The 26015-nt window shown below is 30.7% G+C and overlaps 3 protein-coding genes across 4 annotated transcripts; all 3 read left to right on the top strand.

Annotated features, from left to right (window-relative positions):
- The first annotated feature begins 13648 nt into the window (after window positions 1–13648).
- LOC121222117 (TMV resistance protein N-like) lies at window positions 13649–14423 on the top strand. Its single transcript, XM_041102032.1, has 2 exons — window positions 13649–14289; window positions 14372–14423. The coding sequence occupies exons 1-2, from the start codon at window positions 13649–13651 to the stop codon at window positions 14421–14423; spliced, it is 693 nt and encodes a 230-aa protein (XP_040957966.1).
- On the top strand, window positions 14148–17875 carry LOC121203608 (disease resistance-like protein DSC1). Its single transcript, XM_041103585.1, has 5 exons — window positions 14148–14289; window positions 14372–15478; window positions 15808–16125; window positions 16327–17532; window positions 17621–17875. The coding sequence occupies exons 2-4, from the start codon at window positions 14423–14425 to the stop codon at window positions 17530–17532; spliced, it is 2580 nt and encodes an 859-aa protein (XP_040959519.1). The 5' UTR covers window positions 14148–14289; window positions 14372–14422; the 3' UTR covers window positions 17621–17875.
- Window positions 17876–21310: 3435 nt separating this feature from the next.
- On the top strand, window positions 21311–25591 carry LOC107939520 (disease resistance protein RPV1). 2 transcript variants are annotated; one of them, XM_016872861.2, is made up of 5 exons: window positions 21311–22038; window positions 22121–23228; window positions 23562–23882; window positions 24079–25281; window positions 25374–25591. In XM_016872861.2, the coding sequence occupies exons 1-4, from the start codon at window positions 21398–21400 to the stop codon at window positions 25279–25281; spliced, it is 3273 nt and encodes a 1090-aa protein (XP_016728350.2). In that variant the 5' UTR covers window positions 21311–21397; the 3' UTR covers window positions 25374–25591. The 2 variants fall into 2 exon arrangements, with proteins under 2 accessions (XP_016728350.2, XP_016728351.2); XM_016872862.2 differs by having other exon boundaries at window positions 24079–25392.
- The last annotated feature ends 424 nt before the right edge of the window (window positions 25592–26015 follow it).

The raw sequence follows: 26015 nt of genomic DNA, 5'->3' as shown, positions 1-26015 counted from the left end.
AAATCTGGTCCAAAATCTTTGACCTTTTTAATCCTCTTACTTCTTCTTAATTCTTGACAAGATTCATCATTATTATCAATTTGTTTCAATGGAATCTCATTCTCATTTGAAGAATGAATCAATTGTTGTGGTTGTAATTGTCTTGATATAGAATTAAATCTATTTTCATCAAAAATAGCATCTCTTGATTCAATAACTGTATTAATTGAAATTGAATCATTTGGTTCAATTACTATGAACCTATATGCCTTGCTATTATGTGCATAACCTATAAATATGCATTCAATTCCTCTTTCACCTAACTTTTTACGTTTAGGTGTTGGAACTTTTACAATAGCTCTACAACCCCAAACCTTTAAATAATTACGGTTTGGTTTCCTTTTCTTCCATTGTTCATAGGGGGTTATTTTAGTTTCCTTATTAGGAACTCTATTCAATATATGACAAGCTGTTAGAACAGCTTCTCCCCAAAAACCCTGTCCAAGACCTGAATATGATAACATTGAATTTACCATTTCAATCAAGACTCTATTTTTCCTTTCAGCTACACCATTTTGTTGTGGTGTGTAAGGGGCTGAAACTTGATGGACAATTCCAGTGAGTTCAAAATAACTTGGATTATAGTATTCTCCACCTCTATCCGATCTTAAGCACTTGATAAATGATTCACACTGAAGTTCAACTTCAGATTTATAAACTTTAAATTTATCAAGCGCTTCATCTTTTGAATGCAATAAATATACATAACAATATCTAGAACAATCATCAATAAAAGTAACAAAATATTTCTTTCCACCTAATGTAGGAGTATTATGCAAGTCACATAAATCACTATGTATCAAATCAAGCAATTTTGTTTTCCTTTTAACCTTAGGGAAAGGATTTCTTGTAATTTTAGTCAACATACAGGTATTGCATTTTTCAATATTATTATTAAAAACAGGAATTAAATCTAATTTATACATGTTATTCAATTTTCTATAATTCAAATGACCTAATCTATAATGCCACAAACAAAATGATTCAACCATATAAGCAGAAATAGTATTTTTATTCTTATTAATAATATTAAGTTTGAACATGCTTTCATACATATACCCTTTTCCCACAAAAATTCCTCCCTTAGACAAAATAAACTTATCTGCCTCAAAAACAAGTTTGAAACCAAACTTATTCAACAGACTTCCAGACACTAAATTTTTCCTAACTTCTGGTACATAATATACATCATTTAAGGTTAAAACCTTTCCAGAAGTGAATTGTAGTTCAACAGACCCTTTGCCTTTAATTGTTGCGGTGGAAGAATTTCCCATGTACAAGACATTGTCATTTTCACATTGTGTGAACTTTGTGAACATGCTTTTGTCTTTGCACACATGTTTGGTTGCTCCGATATCAATCCACCATGTATTATCATCTTGTGCCATATTAATTTCAGACATCATTGCAACGAACTTTTCGTTATTATCAGCCTTAGAAGATGATTTCTTCTTTAAAAATCGACATTCATTCTTGAAATGTCTCGGCTTTCCACAATGATAGCATGAGCCCTTTTGTTTCTTTTTGAACTTAGGTGCTCTATCAGTCTGATTGAACTTTCTCTTGAATGGTTTAGTAGTCTGTACTTCCTCCGTAACATGTACTTTGGCATTTTCAGAATTTAGGTTCTGATCTTGTTTTCGATACTCTTCTTCAATACGAAGATGATTTGCCAAAGCCTCAAGAGATATTTCCTCTTTCTTATGTTTTAGACTTCTTTTAAAGTCTTTCCAAGATGGAGGAAGTTTGTCTATTATGGAGGATACCACAATCATTTCATCCATTTTCATATCATATTGCTTAAATTGATTCAGCATCTTTTCAATATCACGAAATTGTTCCATAACAGAACGACCATCAACCATTTGATAATTATTGAAACGACTGACAAGAAATTTCTTACTTGTAACATCTTCGGTCATGTATCTTGCCTCCAATTTGTCCCATAATTCTTTAGCGGTGACGTCGTTTTGGTAGGTGTCGAACAAACCATCAGATAAACCATTCAATATGTGGCCCATGCACATGTAATCAGCATTCTCCCATTTTTGTCTTTCTCGGGTTGCAGCAATAGATTCGTTTTCATTCTCTTCAGGTCTTGGAGTATCCAAAACATAAGCAATCTTCAAAGTTGATAACAAAAAGTGCATCTTTTTCTGCCATCGTCGAAAATTGCCACCATCAAAACGATCAAGTTTAACAAAGTTGGAAGCCAACTCCCTTAGTGTTCCACTTTCATGTGCTGTGGTAGTCATCATGAAATATAACCTTAAAATTGTTAATACAAAACTCCGGTAAGGAAAAAACTTGAACACACGATCGGAACTCGAAAAGAAAAAGAAGAAATAGGATAGGCTCCAAGGCGTGTATCAAGCCACTATCTTTAAGGTTATATTCGCCCCCACTTATCTTCAGTGTGCAAACGAGTTCCAAGCAAATTAACCTTGAGGATACAATGAAGCCAATGACTATTTGCGTTTTGCACTGACGAGAATAGTCCACTATGCACTGAGTAATGTATAACAAAAACTCAATTTCTACAAAGGATTTCTGCAGCAATACTTTATAGAATAATCTAATAATATTAGAAAATGAAGGAAGAGAAGAAATAATATTAGAATTTGTTGATATGATTTCCAAATGAAATCCCATTCCTATTTATAGGAATTTTCATGTCTCTTCATAGAGACATCTTTCAATAGGTGTCTTTATGAATAAATAAATAATAATAATTATTCATTTAATTTTGTAACTATTCAAATAATATTTTTTGAATAGTTATAATTCTTTTTTTTTTTTAAAATCAAATGATATAACTTTTGACCAATGACCAAAAATTTTATCTTTTGATTAATTACACCCATTCATTTATAGTTATTGGGATACTATAAATATTTGAAAATATTCCAACACCATTTCCTCTAACTACAGGGCTTGCTGTTACTAAGCCAAGCAAATTAAAACCATGCAAGTTGAAGCATGAGAGAAGAACTATAACTTCAACGTAAACAAGGAAGAAAACGTTGGATGCTTCCATTTGCTTTCTTAATTGATGAGATTGTGTTGTATTTGAGAGTGTTTTGTTCATCGACAAGAACTAGAGTGCAATATATGCAGTTTTTTATCTCTGATATTGTCGTATTCTATCTCCTGTCAGTTGGTTCAAGGTTTCTGACGTTGGAAGTCATGTGGCTACCGTTTGCATGGTCCCCTGCTTGACTTATTGCGAATTTTAAAGTCGTATTTAATTGATGCACTCAAAGTCAAGCAAAGAGGGAAACATTGTCACCACTTTCAACATTTCACCTCTTTCATTAAAGTCTCTTAGCTACCTCTCTAAAGATATACATTCGCCAGACTTGACTGATTCCAATTTCTTGAGCCAGTTCTTGAGTGACGCTGTTGTTTGACGATTTAACACTAATATAAAACTCCAATTTCAGATTTATGGCGATATTGATCCCACAAGTTTCGAAGCTCGCAGCTCCAAATTAACTTGGTCTCATCAAGAAATTACGAACATGCTGCTGTTATATTTTTGGTTAAGTGCATGCAGCTTGTAAACATGCTGCAGCACGTATGCTTGCTGTATCAGCGAGGTTGTTTAGTTACTTTGTTAAGCTACTTAGTTGAAAATGAACTAAGTTGGTATTGTTTTGATGTTTTTAGGTGCTGATTGACATAATCAGCTTGTGTGCAAGTTAAGTTTTACTTGTTTCAAAGTATGATTAGTGGTAGTAGGTAGTATTTGGTGATGTATTTGGCTATAAATATGTTGTTTTTTCTAGTTGAATGAATGAGCAAAATGAGCTATCAGCCATAAGCTCCCTTGCTGCACATTTGTGAGCAAGTAAAAATATTTCTTGCATCTTGCTTCATTGTTCTGTGCTCTCTGTTTTCTTCCTTTGCTCTTCCTCTTCCCCAACAGAAGACTACTTGACTTGGTCCAAACTACAACTAGAACAAAGAGGATGTTAGGGACGTAGAAGTTCTTTAAGCATCAAAACAAAGCAAAATTAGAAAAAAAGAACTTTGGGCACTTCTTTTTCTAGGCTAATGTTTATAATTTTTAAAAATTAAAATATTATTGATCTCTAATGTGAATCTAGAATGCCTCTCAGCTGCCTCTAAAGATATTTAATGGCCAGACCAATAGAGAAAATAAAGAGTTATTGTCAACGTTCAACATCAATTGTCCTATGGCTATTATTATCGAGTACCATGGCATGCAACCATATATTAATTGCCAACCAAATTGAAAGCAAAGATGAGGTAGAAAAACAAATGAAATGCAAATGAAACTGCATTCAAATTCGTGCACTATATTAAACTACATTCAGAAGGATCCCATAGCAAATTCTTCTCATGTTTAGGTGTTCAAATTCATGGCATAACTCACTGCCTCTATTGCTCAATCAAGGCCTGACAGCAAATTCTTCTCATGTTTAGGTGTTCAAAAATTTGGTTTTCTTTGACGTTAATATCACATCTTTTATGAATTTTTATTGATGTTAGGTAAGATGTACCTCTATGAACGTTTTTTTTCTTTTTTTAGATAATGGTAGGTTTTATATCTGAAATTTTATAAATTTTAATGTGGCAAATTTATTTTTAAAATGTTTAATGTAGTAACTGAATTTTTAATTTTGTATTTTTTTTAAATGGTACTTGACACGTAATCCAATCACTAGCTACCATGTGACATTATATCATATTTTCATTTAGTAAAAACATGAAACTATAAACTATTATTCCTCTTCATATTTTAAAGGTCAAGATAATAATAATAAATTATTAATAAAATTGTTTTCTTAAATTACTCCTTTCTTCCTAAAAAGAAAACATTGTTAAATTACTCCATATGCAATCTTAAGAACACCCTGATCCCTAGTAATGATACCAGGAGGTGGTAACTCGCATCTCACAATTGGTTTAAAGATTTTCAGCTTAAAATTTTTACAATCTTCCATCATTTTTTGTCTCCTTCGTCTTCTTTATGAGTGGAGCTCCACTTTTTTTTGTTAGATATTTGGTCATCCACTTAGCTTAAACAAATACATGGTTTTCCCCTAAATAAATCCCATCAAAATCACTTCTTTTTTTTCATATTTGATTACATTTTACTCAGATAAAATGTATTGAAAAGCATTGAAATATTCATTTAAGGCTACTAGGCAAGCCTAGAGATTGATTCTGATGAGATTAAAAATAACGATAACAATGAAATTAATTAGTATAGCAATGAGATTGAAATTAGTGATGAGATGTGTTTGGATTCAATCACGAATGTGACTATGAGGTGAAAGTATAAAATGATCATTAAGAATATTTTATTAAAATACGTTTATATAATAAAAATAAAAAAATTATTCACAAGTATATTAAACAATAAAATAAATTTAAATAATATTAATATTAAATGATAAAATAAAAATTAAATTAGGTGTAATTTGTATAAAATATATTAAAATTAGATTTATGTTAAAATAATATAAATTTTTATTAAAAAATATATTTAATAATTTCTATTTATATTAAATAGAACTTTAAGAGAAAACAATATAACGAAGTGAAAGACAAATCTTACTTTTGATTAATGGGTTTGATTATCAATGCAACGATAAATTCAACATTCTTTAATAAATTAGTTATAGTTGTTGACGTCGCACCTAGCAACCAATCTCTCCTTAATTTCTCAATAACCAAAAGGAATATCGTTGAAATTATTTAACTTATTAATAAATAACACTATAACAAAGCGTCTAGTATTTAATTTATTGATAGTATTAAAAATTAAAATCTAATTCTATCCAACATAAACACTCAAGCGAGGCTCAGTCAGACTAGATCATATACCCACATAACAAGAATTGCATATGTAGCTTATACTCAATCATGCTATTCGTGACAAGTGTTAGAATAATTGATCAATTATGGATTTAAAAATTTTAATTGACAAGTCAAATATTTTAAGCTATCAAGTATGATACTTACAATTAAGATATTTGTAATTAGGACAGAAGATATGTAAATACCAAAGACTAAAGAAAGAATAAAAATAAATTAGATCTCGCAAACTACTTAAAGAATCAAAACTTTGAAATCTGTTTGACTAGAAAAAGATTTAGCAACTCATGCTGATATGAAAACATAAAAATAAAATACTATTGAATGTGGCTAAGTATAATTCTAATCCTGAAACTACGTACATTTAGGGTAAATTTAATACAAGGAAGAAAGGACAAATTTGTCCTTATTGAATTAAAGCAAATTTCTTTGAAGAACTTGTAGGTTATTTTGGGCATCTTCCTGACATTTTTAAGCATTGAGAGTTGAAATAGCGGATCATCTTTTAGTTCCCTTCGAAATGATATATTATAGGCTTAAATTAAAATTGTGTAGGTTAAAAAGTGATTAAAATACTGAAGGAGGACCACATTGAGATCTTTTAAATGAGTAAAAATCACAAAACCTATCAAAAAGAATCTTTTTAAGTTTTTCTGTTTCAAATTGTTTCACCTAATACAAGCGAAATCAAAATATAAGTCAAAATAAAATAATCAAACACTTGAAGTAAAAATCTTAGGGAAAAATATCACAAATAATTAAAATTTATGCACTTATCAGTTGTTTATTTTGTAATACCATTGTTATAATGGCCATAATTTTATTAATAAAATTTATTTATTAGATGCAGTGGTAAAATATATTACAGTACTCAAAAGAGATAATTTATGTCCGAATCATTAAAATAACATTGTTGAGAGGAGATAATCACAAATCTCAAAAGGATTAGTCAGGTGTTACCACTACTCAAACTTGAAAGGGCTTATTGACTTACCAAGCCTTTTGCAATCAATTTTTTTAATAGACTTGATTCACAAATTGGTACATAATTATACTCTTTTCACATCTTGATATCTATTTTTTATTATTATGAGAAGTGGTACCTAAACTACTTATTTCTCAAGTTGGTACATTCATTAGTCAAACCGTTAAGTCTATTTAAAAATCAAATTTAACACATAAATTGGTACCTAAACTATGCATTTTTCCCATTTTGGTACCTAAACATTTATTTCTTATTACAAGTGATACCTAAACTATTTTTTTCTCCAAGTTAGTACCTCTGTTAGTTCAATTGTTAGTTAAACAGTTAAGTCTATTTTTAAAAAAAAAAAAAAGATAACCAATTAAAAATTGACATGTGGAAAAAAGATAAAAAATTTATTTTCTCTTTTATATATGTTTTTATCTTTTATTTTTTGTTTTTATTTTAGAATCAGACCAATGGTTGAACTGGTCAAGCCCTAATTCTTGATTTGTTCAGTTTTTTCGGTTCAATCAAATAAATTATTAAAATTTCATAAGAATAGAAAACCGGTTCAATTATTTTTTTTAGCTCAGTTCAACCAGTATGTTGTGGGTCAACCGGTTCAACCCCTATCTCCGAACCGGTATCCCACCGCCTATTTCAATCTGGTTCTAATCAATAATATAACTTTTTCAATCTCGTCAGGTTGAGTAACCAAGCAATGAAGTTCAAAAATAGAATTAATAGGTAGCAGCTTGACCTCAGGATGGCGAATTTCGAGCAATGTTGGTATCGTCATACATTATAAAAGAAGAAAAAATAAAGAAAAATAAAGAGAGAGAGAAATAATGTAAATGAATATAAAAGAATTGGAAAAAAATATTTTTTAAAAAGTTTTTATGATGTGGCAAATTATTTGGATGAATTTTTTTTAACAAAAATAACATTTTTGTGTAAAATGGGCAAAAGAATAGGGGTTTTTTACCCAAATAGTATAGAAAAAAAATTACTGAAATAGGATGTCAGAAAACAAATTTACCAAAATAGGTTACTTTTTCATTGGAGCCTATTAGATAGGCGCCAATGAATAAAATAATAATAATAATAATAAATTTAATAAAATATAATTTTATACTTTTTTAATAATTTTTTTAAAAAAATACGGGTCAAAATACGGTCAACAGGTCGGGTCGGGTTGGGTGGCGCCTATCAGGTAGGCGCCAATGAAGGTGCCTCATAGAGAGGCGCCAATGAAAGTATATTTTTTATAGTTTGTGAATTTTTTAGAAGATATTTTAGAAGATATTGTGAATTTTTTGTTATTAATTATTAATTATAAATTATCTATATTTAGTGTTTATAGTTTAGATTAGAATTTTGTATGAATATTCTAACTTTTTTGTATGAATATTGTAATTTTTTTATGAATATTGTAATGTTGTATGAATATTGTAATTATTTTATAATTAAATTTGTATTTATAGTTTTGGATTAGTATTTTGTATGAATATTGTAATTTTTTGTATGAATATTGTAATTTTGTATGAATATTGTAATTTTTTGTATGAATATTGTAATTTTTTTGTGTGAATATTGCAATTTTTTTGTATGAATATTGCAATTTTTTTGTATGAATATTGTAATTTTGTATGAATATTTTAATTTTTTTGTATGAATATTTTAATTTTTTTGTATGAATATTATAACTTTGTATGAATATTGCAATTTTTTTGTATGAATATTGTAATATTATAATTTTGTATGAATATTGTAATATTGTAATTTTGTATGAATATTGTAATGTCGGGATATATTGTAATATTGTAATTTTTTGTATGAATATTGTAATTATTTTATAATTAAATTGTTAGTAATTTGGGATTATGTTATAAATTTTTGTGTTTGTAATTATTTAAAATTTAATTTATTAGTAATTTAGGATTAAGCTATAAGTTGTTGTGTTTAGTTTAGTATTTGGTGAGTTTAACATATAAAGTTTATAAAAAAATTAAAAATCATTTCATTAAAAGTTTAATTATAAAAAAAATTAAAAATTATTTTATTAAAAGTTTAATTATAACTGATTTTTTTAATCATATAGTTGTTGTTAACTCATTTAATTTTTATATAATATAACTTTTATATAAAAATCAGAGCATTGGCGCCTCTCAGAATGGCACCACCATGGCGCCTCCCAGGTAGGCACCACCATTGGCGCCTCCCAGATAGGCGCCAATACTATGTATTATACGGGTTATATACTAACCCAGAAAAGTATAAAATTATATTTTATTCAAAAAAAATTTATTATTATTTTATTCATTGGCACCTATCTAATAGGCTCCAATGAAAAAGTAACCTATTTTGGTAAATTTTTTTTCTGACATCCTATTTCAGTATATATTTTTTTTTCTATACTATTTGGGTAAAAAAACCCAAAGAATAGTTTAGATACCACTTATTACTAAAAAAAATGTTTAGATAACAAAATGAGAAAAATGCATAATTTAAATACTAATTTATGAATTAAGCCTTTTTTTTTTAATAGATTTAATAGTTTGGCTTACGAAACTACCAAATCGGGAAAAAGATAATTTAAATACTTAAGCGTATATGCGATAACCTTGCTGAAATTATACTTGATTTCTTAATTAATTGATTTCTATTTCACATAATTGATACAAAGGAAGGAAGCATTAAAGAATTGGATTGATCTCTATTCCATAAAATATTAACAAATAGATTTTGTTTTATTACACGATTTAAATAATAAAAAAGTATTTTAAAATTAATTTTTAATTATAAAATATATAAAATAAAAACTAAAAATATAGTTTAATATTTTATTAATTTCTAAATAGTAAAACAGATTTTTTGGGCTAGACAAGTTGGCCCGAAAATGAATTTGAACTTAGAAAATATTTTGAAACTAAATTTTGGCCCGGCTTATAGACACCTCTACTTGGAGTTGAGTTACTTAATCAGCATTGTATTACGAACTAAAATTTCATAAATTAAAATGATTGTAATTAAAAATATAAATATAATTTTAAATATTTATTTAGTAATTAATGTGAACTTGTAATCGATTTAAAATTATAAGTCATGAAGATGTTGTTTAAGAACTCAAGTTGGTATAAGAAATAAAAGTTGAACGCCACAAGACAAAAGTATTGATAAGTTAGGTGTGAATGTTCTCAAGAACTCAAGAGAAATCTCTCAAATTGTATATATAGGTTCAACTTCTTCAAATTTCAAAGTGAGCAGCTACTTATAAATATGATTTTTAGAAATTCCAAATTGTGCATGAATCTTATTAATTGCATGCCATTCGAAAAGTCACTTAATCCCCCAACCGTTCATGTATGCTTAAGGTGCAAGGAAAAACTTCGAAGGTTACATATCAGCTCTCATCTTGGACGGTGGCAATTGAATGGCCATAGGTTGACCGAAACATCACTTTAGATGCATGGATGTGAATCTTTTAGAATCCCCTTCATTAAATTTGTCCATATCTTGAGATGAAAGGGCTTAATCAAAAATGTACAGTCAACAAAGTACCTGCAAAACAATATAAATAGATCCCATAAGCACAGTTTCAAAACAATTCACACAAAGTCCAAAGAAAATAACGCGTAAAAAAACTAGACTCGACAATATATAACTAAACACACGAAATATTTGAACAAAAAGAAACTATAATTCGGAAACAAATGCAAACACATAAACACAAAGTAATACAACATAGTTGAACTCTATGACACACGACATAATTATAAATGAAAACACAAAGCTGTGAACAAAACTAAATATTGGCACATAAGAGCACTAATATATAAAAATCAAATAAGGAACTTGAATGATGGATTTCATTTTAACTTTGGGTTTTCCATATTGTTGAGCCCAATTAACTTGAAATGACCCACTCGGGAGCCTTTTTAGCCTAATCCAAATATGATATGTCAGTAATAATAGTTTTTAAGGTCCACAAGCACATTGATTAATGATTGATGAAAAGATAAAAAGAAAGAAAAAGAGGTAGAATCCCCTATATCCTCAAAAGAGAAATACCGCGCGACACCAATATTGACTCAGAGATAATGACAAAACTGAAGTCGTGGCCTTTGATTTATTCTAACAATCAAATCCATATTTTGATAAAAGAATATCATGTTTTTGTTGACACCATTTTTTTGATAAAGCAGGATTGACTTGAATTTTGAAAACGAAAACGAATATGAAAATTGCTACCAATCATTTTTTGATGAGGTGTGATAGAGTCATCTCATAAAACGGTTATTTTTAATAAACGGTTTAGATTTATTAAAACAATGCTTTTGGTCTGTGAAATTTAGAAAAATAGGTTCAAGAATCAGTTACGTACGAGAAAGGATTAACACCCTCGTAATGCCCAAAAATTGGTACATAATTGATTAATTAGTGTCTTAGTGTCGAAGATTGAAAACTTTGAAGAGTTTTAAAAATACGATCCTTAAAAAAACTCGAATAACATAAATTAAAATTTAAAATTCTCTTATTCTGAAAGAATATCACATACAGCACGTTAGAACACGATATTTTAAATTATCGAAACCAAGATTACCTTAAAGTTTCAAAAACCCATACTTTGAAGTTTTACAAGAACATTTGACTATTTGGTCAAATGAGAAATTGAAACCCAGCACGTTAGGGCACGCTTTCTCGAATTTCCAAATGAAAATATTGCCATTATTATTTTTAAAAAAAAATCCTCATCTCAAGAAAATATGTCATATCCAATGCGTTAAAACACAACGTATCAATTCCCGATACGAGAATACATGTAGAAAAATTTACTTATTTGAAAGACATTCGATTATTTCGATTTTAAAAAAATCATATTCTGTAAGTTAGAAAACGATATTAAAAAACGTGTATTTAGATTTATCTCGAAAATCAAAACTCCGCAGGTTAATGTACTTTCTCGAATCTGAACACAAAATTTTACTTATTCGAAAGCTATAATTTATGCATCAAGATAAATTAACCTAACTCGAAATAGTAGAAATAAAACATGGTATGAATGGCATGACAAAACAATAATGAACATGATGATGTAAACATAAATAATACAAACAATAAAATAATAAATAAATAAAATAAAAAAGGACAAGGCGATTACATATAAAATAACAAGTAAATAAATAAGTAGAACTAAAATGTTTTTTAAAATAATAGTGTACACTATGATAACAATAAATAAAATAAATAAAACTATATAAAAGAAAGAAAAAGAAAAATATGAAAATATATGTATGTATATATAATTTTAAGTTAAAAAAATAAAAAATAAATGTATATATATAGTTTTAAGTTATAAAAAATATATATATGTATATGTTATAAGAACCTATGTATGCATATATATATTTTAAAATTATAAAATATGAAAATCGTATGTGTGTATATATATATATGGATTATAAAACATGTAAATGTGTGTATATATACATTAGAAAAAATGTATGAATATATAACAAAATTTGGAATTAAAGGTATAAATGAGTGAATAATAATAATAACAATAATATGAATGTTGTAATATAATAGTAATAATAATATTAAAATGATCAATTTAATAATAAATAACTAAAATACCAAACAGAGGACTAAATTGAAACTAAACAAAACCTTAGGGCCAAAATCGAAAATGAAGAACAAAGAAAAGGACTAAATCCTGACACGGCCAAAGTATAAGGGCCAAAAGGATATTTACCCTGGCATCCAAAACGCACAGCTTTGATGGGGACCAAATCGAAATAAAAGAAAAATAATAGGGTCAAAATTGAAAATAAAAAACCGCATTAAAAAGATCGAAAATGCGGAAGGACCAAATCGGTAAATATCCCAAAATTTAAAAAGCGCGGATCTTGTAGCGGGTCGGGTCACGCACGCGGGTCTGGGAGTGAAACGACGTCGTTTCAGGGCTATCAGGGCCAGCCCTAAGCGACACCGTTTGGTAGCCTTATATAAGTCAGATTTTTTTTAAAAAAAAAGCATTCTTCTCCGTGTTTTAACTTCTCTCTCTCACCGGCCAGGATCCGGCCAAAGGCTCCGCCGCACATCTGCCGTATCTCCGCCACAAACGGCGGCCGGAGGTACAAAATGGGCCTTTCTTAGCCCCGTTTGAAGCCGGTCCCCCCTAGAACCCGGATTCAAGGCCGAATCCCTTGAAAGGTGAGCACGAACTCGAAAAAAAGGGGGAAACCGTTCGCCTCCCCTCCTTCCGGCGCGACGCAGGTAAGTATTTTTCTCTTTTCTTGTTATTTTCGTCTATACAGAAAAAATAAAAAATAAAAACAAAATCGAAAATCAGAGTATGTCTTGAGCAATACCTAAAATCGTAACAAAACCCTTGAAATTGTAATGTTTTTTTTATTTTCTCTTCGTCCCTCTATTACAAAAAGGAAATAAAAAAAAAACCCCCTTTTACCTTTTACAGATGTAAAGACCCATTTTTAAACCGATTCCCCCCCCCCCAAAAAAAAATACAAAAGGTATTCGGCGGCAGCAGTCAGAAGAATAGGGACGGCGCCAACAGACCTAGGCGGCTAGGGTTTTTTATTTTTATTTTTGGATTTGGTGTTGGGCTGCTGTAGGGTTTAGTTGATTATTGGGCTAGGTTTAGATTTGGGCCATCTGATTTGAGTTTCATTATTTAATTTTGGGCCCGGGCAAAAATTGGTTATGACAGTTTTGAAGCTCCCTTGGTATAATTTGCTGTCTTTGTATCGATCACACAATCCAAACTCTTTCATGGCTGCTTCTTCTTCCACTTCTTGTCCTCAAAGAGACACGTGCCTTAACTTCATCACTCATTTACTCCAAACTTTGAAACACACAATAAAGAATATCTTCTTCCATGAACAAGATCTAGAAGACGCGGAGCAACTTTCTCAAGCACTTCCTCAAACAGTTGTTTCTTCTTACTCTTCTCGTCAACTGAAGCATCAAGTTTTCTTGAGCTTTAGAGGTGAAGACACACGTCTTAACTTCACGGCTCATCTACTCAAAGCTTTGAAAGACACGGGACTGAATGTCTTCTTCGATGAAGAAAAACTAGAAAAGGGGGAGCAACTTTCATCAGCACTTTCTCAAGCAATTGCAGCTTCAAATCTCTCAATCATCGTTTTGTCCGTAGATTATGCTTCATCAAAATCATGCTTGGTAGAAGTTTCTGACATCATGGACCGCAAGGACACTCAAGGACATATTGTTCTTCCCATCTTTTACCATGTTGATCCTTCCAATGTGCGAAATATTGGTGGGAGTTTTAAGACATCCTTTGAAGACCATGAATTAAAGAGGCCAATTGATGAAGTGAAGCGATGGAAAGCTGCTTTTGTTGAAGTCGGTAAATTAAAAGGTTGGCACATAATAGGAGGCAAATTCGACAGGTAACTCTATTTTTCTCATCTTCTAATTTTATTTCACTTAGATTTGTTTTAGCTCTCATATATAATTTTTATTATTTGCTAGACCTGAAACCGAGTACATCAAGGATATTGTTGAATATGTTATAAAAAGTTAATGAATAACTATTTTAGAAATGCTTCTGAAGAATTGGTTGGAATAGATGATCAGAAAAAAATGATTTTGGGGCTAATTGAGCAAGAAGACACTCGCATAATAGGACTTTGGGGAATGGGTGGTATAGGCAAAACTACCCTTGCTGATGTTGTATACAAAGAAGTCTCTCAAAAGTTCGAAGATAGTTGCTTTCTTCATAACGTTAGTGAGAAAATCGAGAAACAAGGAATGGAATCTTTACGAGATGATTTTCTTACAGAACTATTAAAGCAAGAAATTCGTATACGCACCCCTTCAATTGGACAAGGCTTTATCCAAGAGAGGTTGAACAACAAAAAAGTAATTGTTGTCCTTGATGATGTTAATGACTCAGACCTAATGAATGATTTGGGAGTTCAGCATTTTGGTGAAGGAAGTAAAATCATTATAACATCTAGAGATAAACAAGTACTTAAGAATGGAGGAGCAAATAAAATACATGAGGTAGTGAAATTAAACGAGAACGACTCTCTTCAACTTTTTTCTATATTTGCATTTAGACAGTTGAATCCTGCCATTGATTTTCTAAATCTATCGTACAAGTTTGTACAGTACGCCCAAGGGAGTCCACTTGCTCTTAAAGTTTTGGGTTCTAGATTGTATACAAAGTCTAAAAGAGATTGGGAAAGTGAGGTGGACAAATTAAAGGAATATGCCCAGCCAAAAATTTCACAGATTTTGAAGAGAAGCTTTGATGGGTTAGATGAACTAGAGAAGAATGTATTTCTTGACATAGCATGCTTCTTTAAAAACGAATCAAAGGAAGATGCAGAAGAAATTCTAAGTCGCTGTTATAGAGGTGCAGTGTCTGGAATAAGCAACTTGCTTGATAAGTGCTTAATTGATATCATAACTGCTAGTCCATTTTTTAGCATAGAGTACTGTGAATGTATTTCAATGCACGACATGCTTGAAGAGATGGGGAAGGACATTGTTCATCAAGAGGCTAAAGAACTTTGGAAGCACAGTAGATTATGGAATCCTAAAGATGTGTATCAAGTGCTCAGATATAATAAAGTAAGCATTGATTGCATTTACATTCTTTATATTTTTCATATTTTTGTGTGATTTTAATCGAAAGGGTAAAAATAAAAATAATTATGTGTTGTCACATGTTAACAAGTTTAATTATTTGTAAGTAGTTCACAAAACATTGTTTTACCCATGTATTAAGGTATAATAAAATAAAAGAAAACTATTATATATCTAAATTTCCTCTAATAAAAAGGTGTGCCTAATTCGTCTAAGCTTTCCTTAATGTAGTTACTTTTTTTAGTGAGTGATATATTGGAATGATCATAAATTTGTCTTTTACTAATACTTCATAAATTGGCTTTTGTTATTAGGGGACTGATTTAATTCAAGGATTAAAGTTAGACATGTCTCAAATTGATAATCTACAGTTATGTCCTACTGTTTTTGACAACATGTACAATCTTAGAGTTATTCTCTTCTACTTTTCTGGGAGATTTTGGAAGAAGAGTTCGGAAAAGAAGCTTCTTGCCGACCAAGATGATAGTGTATCTCTTCCTGACGAGTTAAGGTATCTTTTTTGGGATTATTATCCCTTCAAATCTCTATCAAGTTTTAATCCAATCAATCTTGTTGTGTTGAAATTACCGCATGGGGATATGGAATTTCTTTGGAATGAAGACAGTTATCAGGTATACTTTCCTAATTTCTTCATCCAATATTTTAAAAAAATTATATTTATAATTGATGTATCAGTGAATAATATGATGGAGTCTTATTAAAAGCTTTTAAAAAAATATTTTTTTAAAAATTTTCTTTCACTTCTTGTACAATCCAAAATAAGTAGACAATGCTATGAAGTAATGTAGCTATTTTATATTTTGATTGCGCAGAATCTTGTTAACTTGAGGGAAATTGACCTTACTCAATGCAAGAAATTAAGGAAGATCCCTAATTTATTAAGTGCCATCAACCTTAAAAGCCTTTGCTGCAATGGGTGCGAAAGTTTGGTCCAACACCCTTGTCTCGATCATTTGGCATATCTTAAAACGCTTGAACTTGAGGGATGTCATAATCTCAAGAAGTTTCCTGAGGTCCCAAATCACTTTTCTATTTTAGAATTAGATGAAACTGGAATCGAAGAAGTGCCTGATTCAGTTGAGCATCTCACCAGACTTGAACAGTTGTGCTTGAGAAAGTCGGGGGTGAAAAAGGTATCGAGCAATATTTCAAAGTTGGGATTCCTTCGTTCTCTGTATCTTAGTCATTGCCCTATCACCGAATTCCCAAAAAACCCATCAGAATTATACTTATCTGAGACTCAAACCGAATTCCCAGGAAACTCAATCCTTAAGTTTAGAAGCCTTGAATTTTTGCATATAGATCATTGCAACAACCTTAAATTTCTCTCGGAGCTTCCACCGTATTTAAGGTACTTGTTTGCACATGACTGCTCATCATTAGAAAAAGTATCGTTCACAAACCAAAATCTATATGAACTCGAATCTTCAGATGATAGTCATGAATTTTTCATGTTATTCTCTAATTGCTTCAACTTGAATCAAGATTCAATTAGTAACATTGAGGCAACTGCGATGATCAAAATTGGATCCCTAGTAAAGAAATGGGAAAAGGAATCTGATTGTGATCCACCAAGTCTTGTTTGTTGTTTCCCGGGGAACGAAATTTCGGCAAATACGTTCGAGTATCAGAGCATGAGTTCTTCATTAATTTTGAGACCATCACCAAATGGGTGTAGTGGGAGAAGATACTTGGTTTTTGTCATCTGCCTTGTTGCCAATTCCGCACATGTTCATAAATATGAAGATCTTATATGTAGCTGTGAATGCCAATTGATGGCCACTGGTGGTCATTATGAGAAGCTCAAAAGTGAGTGGTATTGCAGTCCGGAATTTGAGTCAGTGCAGTACACAGGTGATCATGTTTTGATTTTGTTCAGTGGTGCTATGGTTAAAAATGACAAGGGTTACCAGGAGGCATCATTTGAATTCCACATTAAAAAGTTGGACTTCTTAAGTGGCGAAGAAGAACTTATCAAGGTGGAGAAATGTGGTGTTCATGTGTCTTATGTTGCATAAGTGAGTTTCATTTCACTTTGTGATATTACCATATTTTTTCTTCCAAATGTTAACACTGAAATTTTAACTTATGAATTGCTTATGACAGAAAATGAAGTGCTTTATAACCAGGATGGCATCTGGCTTGCTCTGCTTTATAAATTGTTTGTCATTTAGAAAGTGCTTTAGAGTGACTGCTGTTTGTTGTAGCTCACCCAAATTGTATATTTTTTGAATGTTGGTTTTGTAGTTTATATACAAGATTTGTGGTTGTTCCATGCAATTATGTTGTCTCTAAAATTTAAATTTAAGTGTCTATTAAGCATGTAATGTATCTTACCAATTAAATTTTCATGTGAGCTGTCATATTATCTAGTTAGAAATTTTAACTAGCTATATTTAAGAATTTAAATAAAATTTTAATTGAATGCAATTTTTATTAAAGAATTAATTGATTTTCTAGATTTATTTTACTGAGACGTTTTTACATTTGATTGCTCACAAGCTATCATTCACCTTACTTTATATATATATATACACACACCATATTTAAATAGATTAGGATAAGCATAAATAATTACTTACTTTATGCTTCTATCTTCCTTTCTATTTCACGCCCAATTTCTTGGGAGGTTTGTTGATATGACATCTTGATTACCCAAATCGTTTAGATAGAAAATTATTTAAGGAATCGATTCGAAATAAAAAGTTTGACTAATTGATTTGCTAAATGGTTAAACTGATTTTTTGTTTTATTTTAATATTTTTTTATAATTTATTCAATTGAACCAAACAATTGATTGGATCAATAGAAACGATGAGATCGAAAATCAATGATCTGATCAATTCGACCACCCATCCAATGTTGACAACCTTGATCATAATTTATTTTTTTCGATTATAAGAAAAGTTCACTAAAAATTTCTCTACTAACTAGTTATTTCCATTGTCATTATGACAATTTATAATTTCACATATCATAGTAATTTCATCCAAAGTCAATTTTAATGTTGCACTAAATAATAAGTTAACGATCAGACTCAATTTATACAAATATAGAAAGAGGGAGGGTCGATTTTCCTAATAAAAATCTTTAAGGGTGCTTTTATGTGATAACTTTAGCAAAGTCGATCAAACCAATCGATTACCAAATTGAATGGATGGAAATTTCTAGGGAAATGCATGAAAAAATAACCAGAGCAATATTTGATATACATGTCGATAATTGTGAAGATTTATTCGGAACAGTATTTAAAATTCTTATTTGATAATTGTCAACACTTTCAAGGTTGACGCACCCCAACAAAGCTTGTTAAACTCTTGAATCTGTTGGACTCCAATGCTTGGGTGAAGAAATCAGCTAGCTGGCCTTGAGTGGACACATACCTCAGCTCAACAAACCCATTCTCAACCAATTCTCGAATAAAATGGTGTTTGATATCAATGTACTTGGTTCTTGCACAGGATTCTTTAAAATGTTTAGGGCACTGGTGTTGTTATTAGTTCATCACGAGATTTCCACATATTAACATTGATTAATATTTCATCAAATTGAGTTGAATTAAAAACAAAAATAATCAAACTCAAGAAGTAAGCTCATGTATATTCGAGATTAGGGTTCAATCAACAGGTTTAATTACCAATATAATAATGTAATGTGTGAGTTTATACTTACATTGTATAAAAAAAAATTTACATGAATCTAATTTTATATGTCAAACTTAAATTTTAAATCAAATCAAATTGAAAATATTTTATTTTTTTAATCTGTTAAAACAAAATCATATGTCGGTCATATTGCATATAAAATGACCAGTGTCGCTGATTTACTTTTCATTTACCGAATAAATAAATCCATACCTAACATCATGAATCAAACATTTTATATTTTTAATTAACTTTTAAAATAATTATAATGATGTTTTGAAGTAAACATTTTATTTTTTTTCTTCATACTTGTTTTTCGACATTATATTATATACAATGACTTAGGAGATTATATTATACTTACAACAGAAAGGCCCTATTAATTCAAAATATGGTTTATTTTGGTCACAAGATCCATTTAAACACACGGAAAAGAGCAAGTTGTTCAAAGTTCAAACAATGCAGAGAAAAGGGTTTATTTGGATCTTGAAAACAAATCAAACATACAAAGGTTTACACATTGAAAGAGGAGCAAAAAGGGGGTCAATCAAAGAGACATGTGAAAAGGGAAGAAGATGGAGAAGTGAGGGGGGAAAGAAAAGAGAAAAAACCAGGCGGGCTATAAATGAGGGAGGTGTTAGGGACAAGAAAATGGGTACATTATATGTTGAATTAAATGAATTTTTTTGTAGGTAACTAAAAGTCCCTATATTATTGTATTTTAGTCCTTTATTAAAAATTGTTTCAAATTAATCTTTGCATATTAAAATTTTGTTAAAATCACGACATTATTACAATTTGTCGTGAATTTGAATAGAATGTATCTTGCCCAACTAATGTACCCATATAAAAAAGCTCAACCATCCTAAAAAAAATAGTGCACTTTTTAATCATCTCTTGCTTAAAAAATACTTAATAATAAATTATAAAGATGTCATGATTTAGAAAAATAAAAATTAATACTGAAGAATTAATTTAGAGCAATTTTCAGTAGAGGGACAAAAATGAACTTTACATAAAAATATAGGGATTTTTTTATAAACTTTGACCAATTTTTGTAAAAGGAAACTTTATTTTTTAAGGGAAAATAATTAAAAAAATAGGGTCTGAAATGGGAGTACGTAGTTGGTGTGAAATTTTTCTATCAAGTTTCCACGCGAAGTTTTCTGGCTTGGAAAAAAAAAAAAACTTGTTTTCAGACTTTCGGTGTACCGAAACATCACTTTAGATGCATGGATGTGAATCTTTTAGAACCCCTTCATTAAATTTGTCCATTAAATGCTTGAATTTTAAGTCTTACGTTGCTTAATTCTCGAATTCAGATCTTGAGATGAAAGGGCTTAATGAAAAATGTACGGTCAACAAAGTACCTACAAAACAATATAAATAGATCCCATAAGCACAGTTTCAAAACAATTCACACAAAGTCCAAAGAAAATAATGCATAAAAAAACTAAACTCGACAACATGTAACTAAACACACGAAATATTTGAAAAAAAGAAATGATAATTGGGAAACAAATGTAAAGACATGTAATCACATGACAAACACATAAACACAAAGTAATACAACATAGTTGAGCACTATGACACACGACATAATTATAAATGAAAACACAAAGCTGTGAACAAAGCTAAATATTGGCACATAAGAGCACTAATATGTAAATATCAAATAAGGAACTTGAATGATGGATTTCATTTTAACTTTGGGTTTTTCATATTGTTGAGCCCAATTAACTTGAAATAGCCCATGCTTGACCCACTTGTGAGTCTTTTTAGCCGAATCCAAATATGATATGACCGAGCTCACATAAGTAATAATAATTTTAATAGAAACTTATTCAAACCAAATTTTGATAGGAGATGTTTAAAAATTCAACGAAAAAGACCTCTTAATTAATTTTATTCAAATTGCTTCCTCTTTGTAATCTAAATATTTATTTTCTCCCACTTGTGAGTTTTTAGGGTCCACAAGGACATTGATTAATGATTGATGAAAAGAGATAAAGGAAAAAAAGAAAGAAAGAAAGAAAGAAAGGAAGGTAGAATCTCCTGTATCCTCACAAGAGAGATACCGCGCGACACCAATCTTGACTCAGAGATAATGACAAAACTGAAGTCGTCGCCTTTCATTTATTCTAACAAAATCCATATTTTGATAAAAGAATACCATGTTTTGAAGCTCCCTTGGTATAATTTGCTGTCTTTGCATCGATCACACAATCCAAACTCTTTCATGGCTGCTTCTTCTTCCTCTTCTTCTCCTCAAAGAGACACATGCCTTAACTTCATCACTCATTTACTCCAAACTTTGAAACACACAATAATGAATATCTTCTTCCATGAACAAGATCTAGAAGACGCGGATCAACTTTCTCAAGCACTTCCTCAAACAATTGTTTCTTCTTACTCTTCTCGTCAACTGAAGCATCAAGTTTTCTTGAGCTTTAGAGGTGAAGACACACGTCTTAACTTCACGGCTCATCTACTCAAAGCTTTGAAAGACACGGGACTGAATGTCTTCTTCGATGAAGAAAAACTAGAAAAGGGGGAGCAACTTTCATCAGCACTTTCTCAAGCAATTGCAGCTTCAAATCTCTCAATCATCGTTTTGTCCGTAGATTATGCTTCATCAAAATCATGCTTGGCAGAAGTTTCTGACATCATGGACCGCAAGGACACTCAAGGACATATTGTTCTTCCCATCTTTTACCATGTTGATCCTTCCAATGTGCGAAATATTGGTGGGAGTTTTAAGACATCCTTTGAAGACCATGAATTAAAGAGGCCAATTGATGAAGTGAAGCGATGGAAAGCTGCTTTTGTTGAAGTCGGTAAATTAAAAGGTTGGCACATAATAGGAGGCAAATTCGACAGGTAACTCTATTTTTCTCATCTTCTAATTTTATTTCACTTAGATTTGTTTTAGCTCTCATATATAATTTTTATTATTTGCTAGACCTGAAACCGAGTACATCAAGGATATTGTTGAATATGTTATAAAAAAGTTAATGAATAACTATTTTAGAAATGCTTCTGAAGAATTGGTTGGAATAGATGATCAGAAAAAAATGATTTTGGGGCTAATTGAGCAAGAAGACACTCGCATAATAGGACTTTGGGGAATGGGTGGTATAGGCAAAACTACCCTTGCTGATGTTGTATACAAAGAAGTCTCTCAAAAGTTCGAAGATAGTTGCTTTCTTCATAACGTTAGTGAGAAAATAGAGAAACAAGGGATGGAATCTTTACGAGATGATTTTCTTACAGAACTATTAAAGCAAGAAATTCATATACGCACCCCTTCAATTGGACAAGGCTTTATCCAAGAGAGGTTGAACAACAAAAAAGTAATTGTTGTCCTTGATGATGTTAATGACTCAGACCTAATGAATGATTTGGGAGTTCAGCATTTTGGTGAAGGAAGTAAAATCATTATAACATCTAGAGATAAACAAGTACTTAAGAATGGAGGAGCAAATAAAATACATGAGGTAGTGAAATTAAACGAGAACGACTCTCTTCAACTTTTTTCTATATTTGCATTTAGACAGTTGAATCCTGCCATTGATTTTCTAAATCTATCGTACAAGTTTGTACGGTACGCCCAAGGGAGTCCACTTGCTCTTAAAGTTTTGGGTTCTAGATTGTATACAAAGTCTAAAAGAGATTGGGAAAGTGAGGTGGATAAATTAGAGGAATATGCCCAGCCAAAAATTTCACAGATTTTGAAGAGAAGCTTTGATGGGTTAGATGAACTAGAGAAGAATGTATTTCTTGACATAGCATGCTTCTTTAAAAACGAATCAAAGGAAGATGCAGAAGAAATTCTAAGTTGCTGTTATAGAGGTGCGGTGTCTGGAATAAGCAACTTACTTGATAAGTGCTTAATTGATATCATAACTGCTATTCCATTTATTAGCATAGACTACTGTGAATGTATTTCAATGCACGACATGCTTGAAGAGATGGGGAAGGACATTGTTCGTCAAGAGGCTAAAGAACTTTGGAAGCACAGTAGATTATGGAATCCTAAAGATGTGTATCAAGTGCTCAGATATAATAAAGTAAGAATTGATTGCATTTACATTCTTTATATTTTTCATATTTTTGTGTGATTTTAATCAAAAGGGTAAAAATAAAAATAATTATGTGTTGTCACATGTTAACAAGTTTAATTATTTGTAATTAGTTCACAAAACATTGTTTTACCCATGTATTAAGGTATAATAAAATAAATTAAAACTATTTTATATCTAAATTTCCTCTAATAAAAAGGTTTTGCCTAATTAGTCTAAGCTTTCCTTAATATAGTTACTTTTTTTAATGAGTGATATATTGGATTAATGATCATAAATTTCTCTTTTACTAATACTTGATAAATTGGTTTATGTTATTAGGGGACTGATTTAATTCAAGGATTAAAGTTAGACATGTCTCAAATTGATAATCTACAGCTATGTCCTACTGTTTTTGACAACATGTACAATCTTAGAGTTATTCTCTTCTACTTTTCTGGCCGGAAATTTTGGAAGAAGTGTTCGGAAAAGAAGCTTCTTGCCGACCAAGATGATAGTGTATCTCTTCCTGATGAGTTAAGGTATCTTTTTTGGGATTATTATCCCTTCAAATCTCTATCAAGTTTTAATCCAATTAATCTTGTTGTGTTGAGATTAACGCATGGGGATATGGAATTTCTTTGGAATGAAGACAGTTATCAGGTATACTTTCCTACTTTCTTCATCCAATATTTTTAAAAATATATTTTTATAATTGATGTATCAGTGAATAATATGGTGGAGTCTTATTAAAAGCTTTAAATTTTTTTTTTATATTTTTCTTTCACTTCTGATACAATCCAAAATAAGTAGACAATGCTATGAAGTAATGTAGCTATTTTATATTTTGATTGCGCAGAATCTTGTTAACTTGAGGGAAATTGACCTTACTCAATGCAAGAAATTAAGGAAGATCCCTAATTTATTAAGTGCCATCAACCTTAAAAGCCTTTGCTGCAATGGGTGCGAAAGTTTGGTCCAACACCCTTGTCTCGATCATTTGGCATTTCTTAAAACGCTTGAACTTGAGGGATGTCATAATTTCAAGAAGTTTCCTGAGGTCCCAAATCACTTTTCTATTTTAGAATTAGATGAAACTGGAATCGAAGAAGTGCCTGATTCAGTTGAGCATCTCACCAGACTTGAACAGTTGTGCTTGAGAAAGTCGGGGGTGAAAAAGGTATCGAGCAATATTTCAAAGTTGGGATTCCTTCGTTCTCTGTATCTTAGTCATTGCCCTATCACCGAATTCCCAAAAAACCCATCAGAATTATACTTATCTGAGACTCAAACCGAATTCCCAGGAAACTCAATCCTTAAGTTTAGAAGCCTGGAATTTATGCATATAGATCATTGCAACAACCTTAAATTTCTCTCAGAGCTTCCACCATATCTAAGGTACTTGGTTGCACATGACTGCTCATCATTAGAGAAAGTATCGTTCACAAACCAAAATCTATATGAACTCGAATCTTCAGATGATAGTCATGAATTTTTCATGTTATTCTCTAATTGCTTCAACTTGAATCAAGATTCAATTAATAACATTGAGGCAAATGCGATGATCAAAATTGGATCCCTAGTAAAGAAATGGGAAAAGGAATCTGATTGTGATCCACCAAGTCTTGTTTGTTGTTTCCCGGGGAACGAAATTTCGGCAAATACGTTCGAGTATCAGAGCATGAGTTCTTCATTAATTTTGAGACTATCCCCAAATGGGTGTAGTGGGAGAAGATACTTGGTTTTTGTCATCTGTCTTGTTGCCGATTTCGCACATGATCATAAATACGAAGATGTTATATGTAGTTGTGAATGCCAATTAACGGCCACTGGTGGTCATTATGAGAAGCTGAAAAGTGAATGGTTTTGCAGTCCGGAATTTGAGTTAGTGCAGTACATGGGTGATCATGTGTTTATTTTGTTCAGTGGTGCTATGGTTAAAAATGACGAGGGTTACCAGGAGGCATCATTTGAATTCCACATTAAAAAGTTGGACTTAAGTGGCGAAGAAGAACCTATGAAGGTGGAGAAATGTGGTGTTCATGTGTCTTATGTTGCATAAGTAAGTGAGTTTCATTTCACTTTGTGATATTACCATATTTTTTCTTCCAAATGTTAACACTAAAATTTTAACTTATGAATTGCTTATGACAGAAAATGAAGTGCTTTATAACCAGGATGACTTCTTGCTTGCTCTGCTTTATAAATTGTTTGTCATTTAGAAAGTGCTTTAGAGTGACTGCTGTTTGTTGTAGCTCACCCAAATTGTATATATTTTGAATGTTGGTTTTGTTGTTTATATACAAGATTTGTGGTTGTTCTACGCAATCATGTTGTCTCTAAAATTTAAATTTGAACGTCTATTAAGTGTACTATGTATCTTATCAATTAATTTTACATGTCAGCTGTAATATTACTCGGTTAGAAATTTTAACTAGTTATATTTTAAGAATTTAAATAAAATTTTAATTGAATGCAATTTTTATTAAAGAAGTAATTGATTTTCTAAAATTATTTTACTTAGACTTTATATATATATATACACACGATATTTAAAAAGATGAGGATAAGCATAAATAATTACTTTATGCTTCTATCTTCTTTTCTATTTCACGCCCAATTTCTTGGCAGGTTTGTCGATATGACATCTTGATTACCCAACTCCACTTTTAATCGATGATTGTTTTCATATAAGACCAGATTGATGGATGGAGTCGGATACATCGAAAATCATTTAAGGAATCGATTGATTTGCTAAATGGTTGAACTGATTTTATTTATTTTAATATTTTTTAT

Source organism: Gossypium hirsutum, chromosome D10, assembly GCF_007990345.1.
Source record: "Gossypium hirsutum isolate 1008001.06 chromosome D10, Gossypium_hirsutum_v2.1, whole genome shotgun sequence".
NCBI classification, from domain to species: Eukaryota; Viridiplantae; Streptophyta; class Magnoliopsida; order Malvales; family Malvaceae; genus Gossypium; species Gossypium hirsutum.
Note: the sequence above shows the minus strand (reverse complement) of the source record. Positions and strands in the feature narration are given on the sequence as shown.

What these genes read in the sequence shown, in the direction of transcription:
- LOC121222117 (XM_041102032.1), top strand. Translation starts at nt 13,649, where the DNA reads ATGGCTGCTTCTTCTTCCACTTCTTGTCCTCAAAGAGACACGTGCCTT. An exon ending in ATAGGAGGCAAATTCGACAG is followed by an intron (nt 14,290 to 14,371) that starts GTAACTCTATTT and finishes ATTATTTGCTAG; the next exon opens with ACCTGAAACCGAGTACATCA.
- LOC121203608 (XM_041103585.1), top strand. Translation starts at nt 14,423, where the DNA reads ATGAATAACTATTTTAGAAATGCTTCTGAAGAATTGGTTGGAATAGAT. An exon ending in AAGTGCTCAGATATAATAAA is followed by an intron (nt 15,479 to 15,807) that starts GTAAGCATTGAT and finishes TTTTGTTATTAG; the next exon opens with GGGACTGATTTAATTCAAGG. An exon ending in GGAATGAAGACAGTTATCAG is followed by an intron (nt 16,126 to 16,326) that starts GTATACTTTCCT and finishes TTGATTGCGCAG; the next exon opens with AATCTTGTTAACTTGAGGGA.
- LOC107939520 (XM_016872861.2), top strand. Translation starts at nt 21,398, where the DNA reads ATGGCTGCTTCTTCTTCCTCTTCTTCTCCTCAAAGAGACACATGCCTT. An exon ending in ATAGGAGGCAAATTCGACAG is followed by an intron (nt 22,039 to 22,120) that starts GTAACTCTATTT and finishes ATTATTTGCTAG; the next exon opens with ACCTGAAACCGAGTACATCA. An exon ending in GGAATGAAGACAGTTATCAG is followed by an intron (nt 23,883 to 24,078) that starts GTATACTTTCCT and finishes TTGATTGCGCAG; the next exon opens with AATCTTGTTAACTTGAGGGA.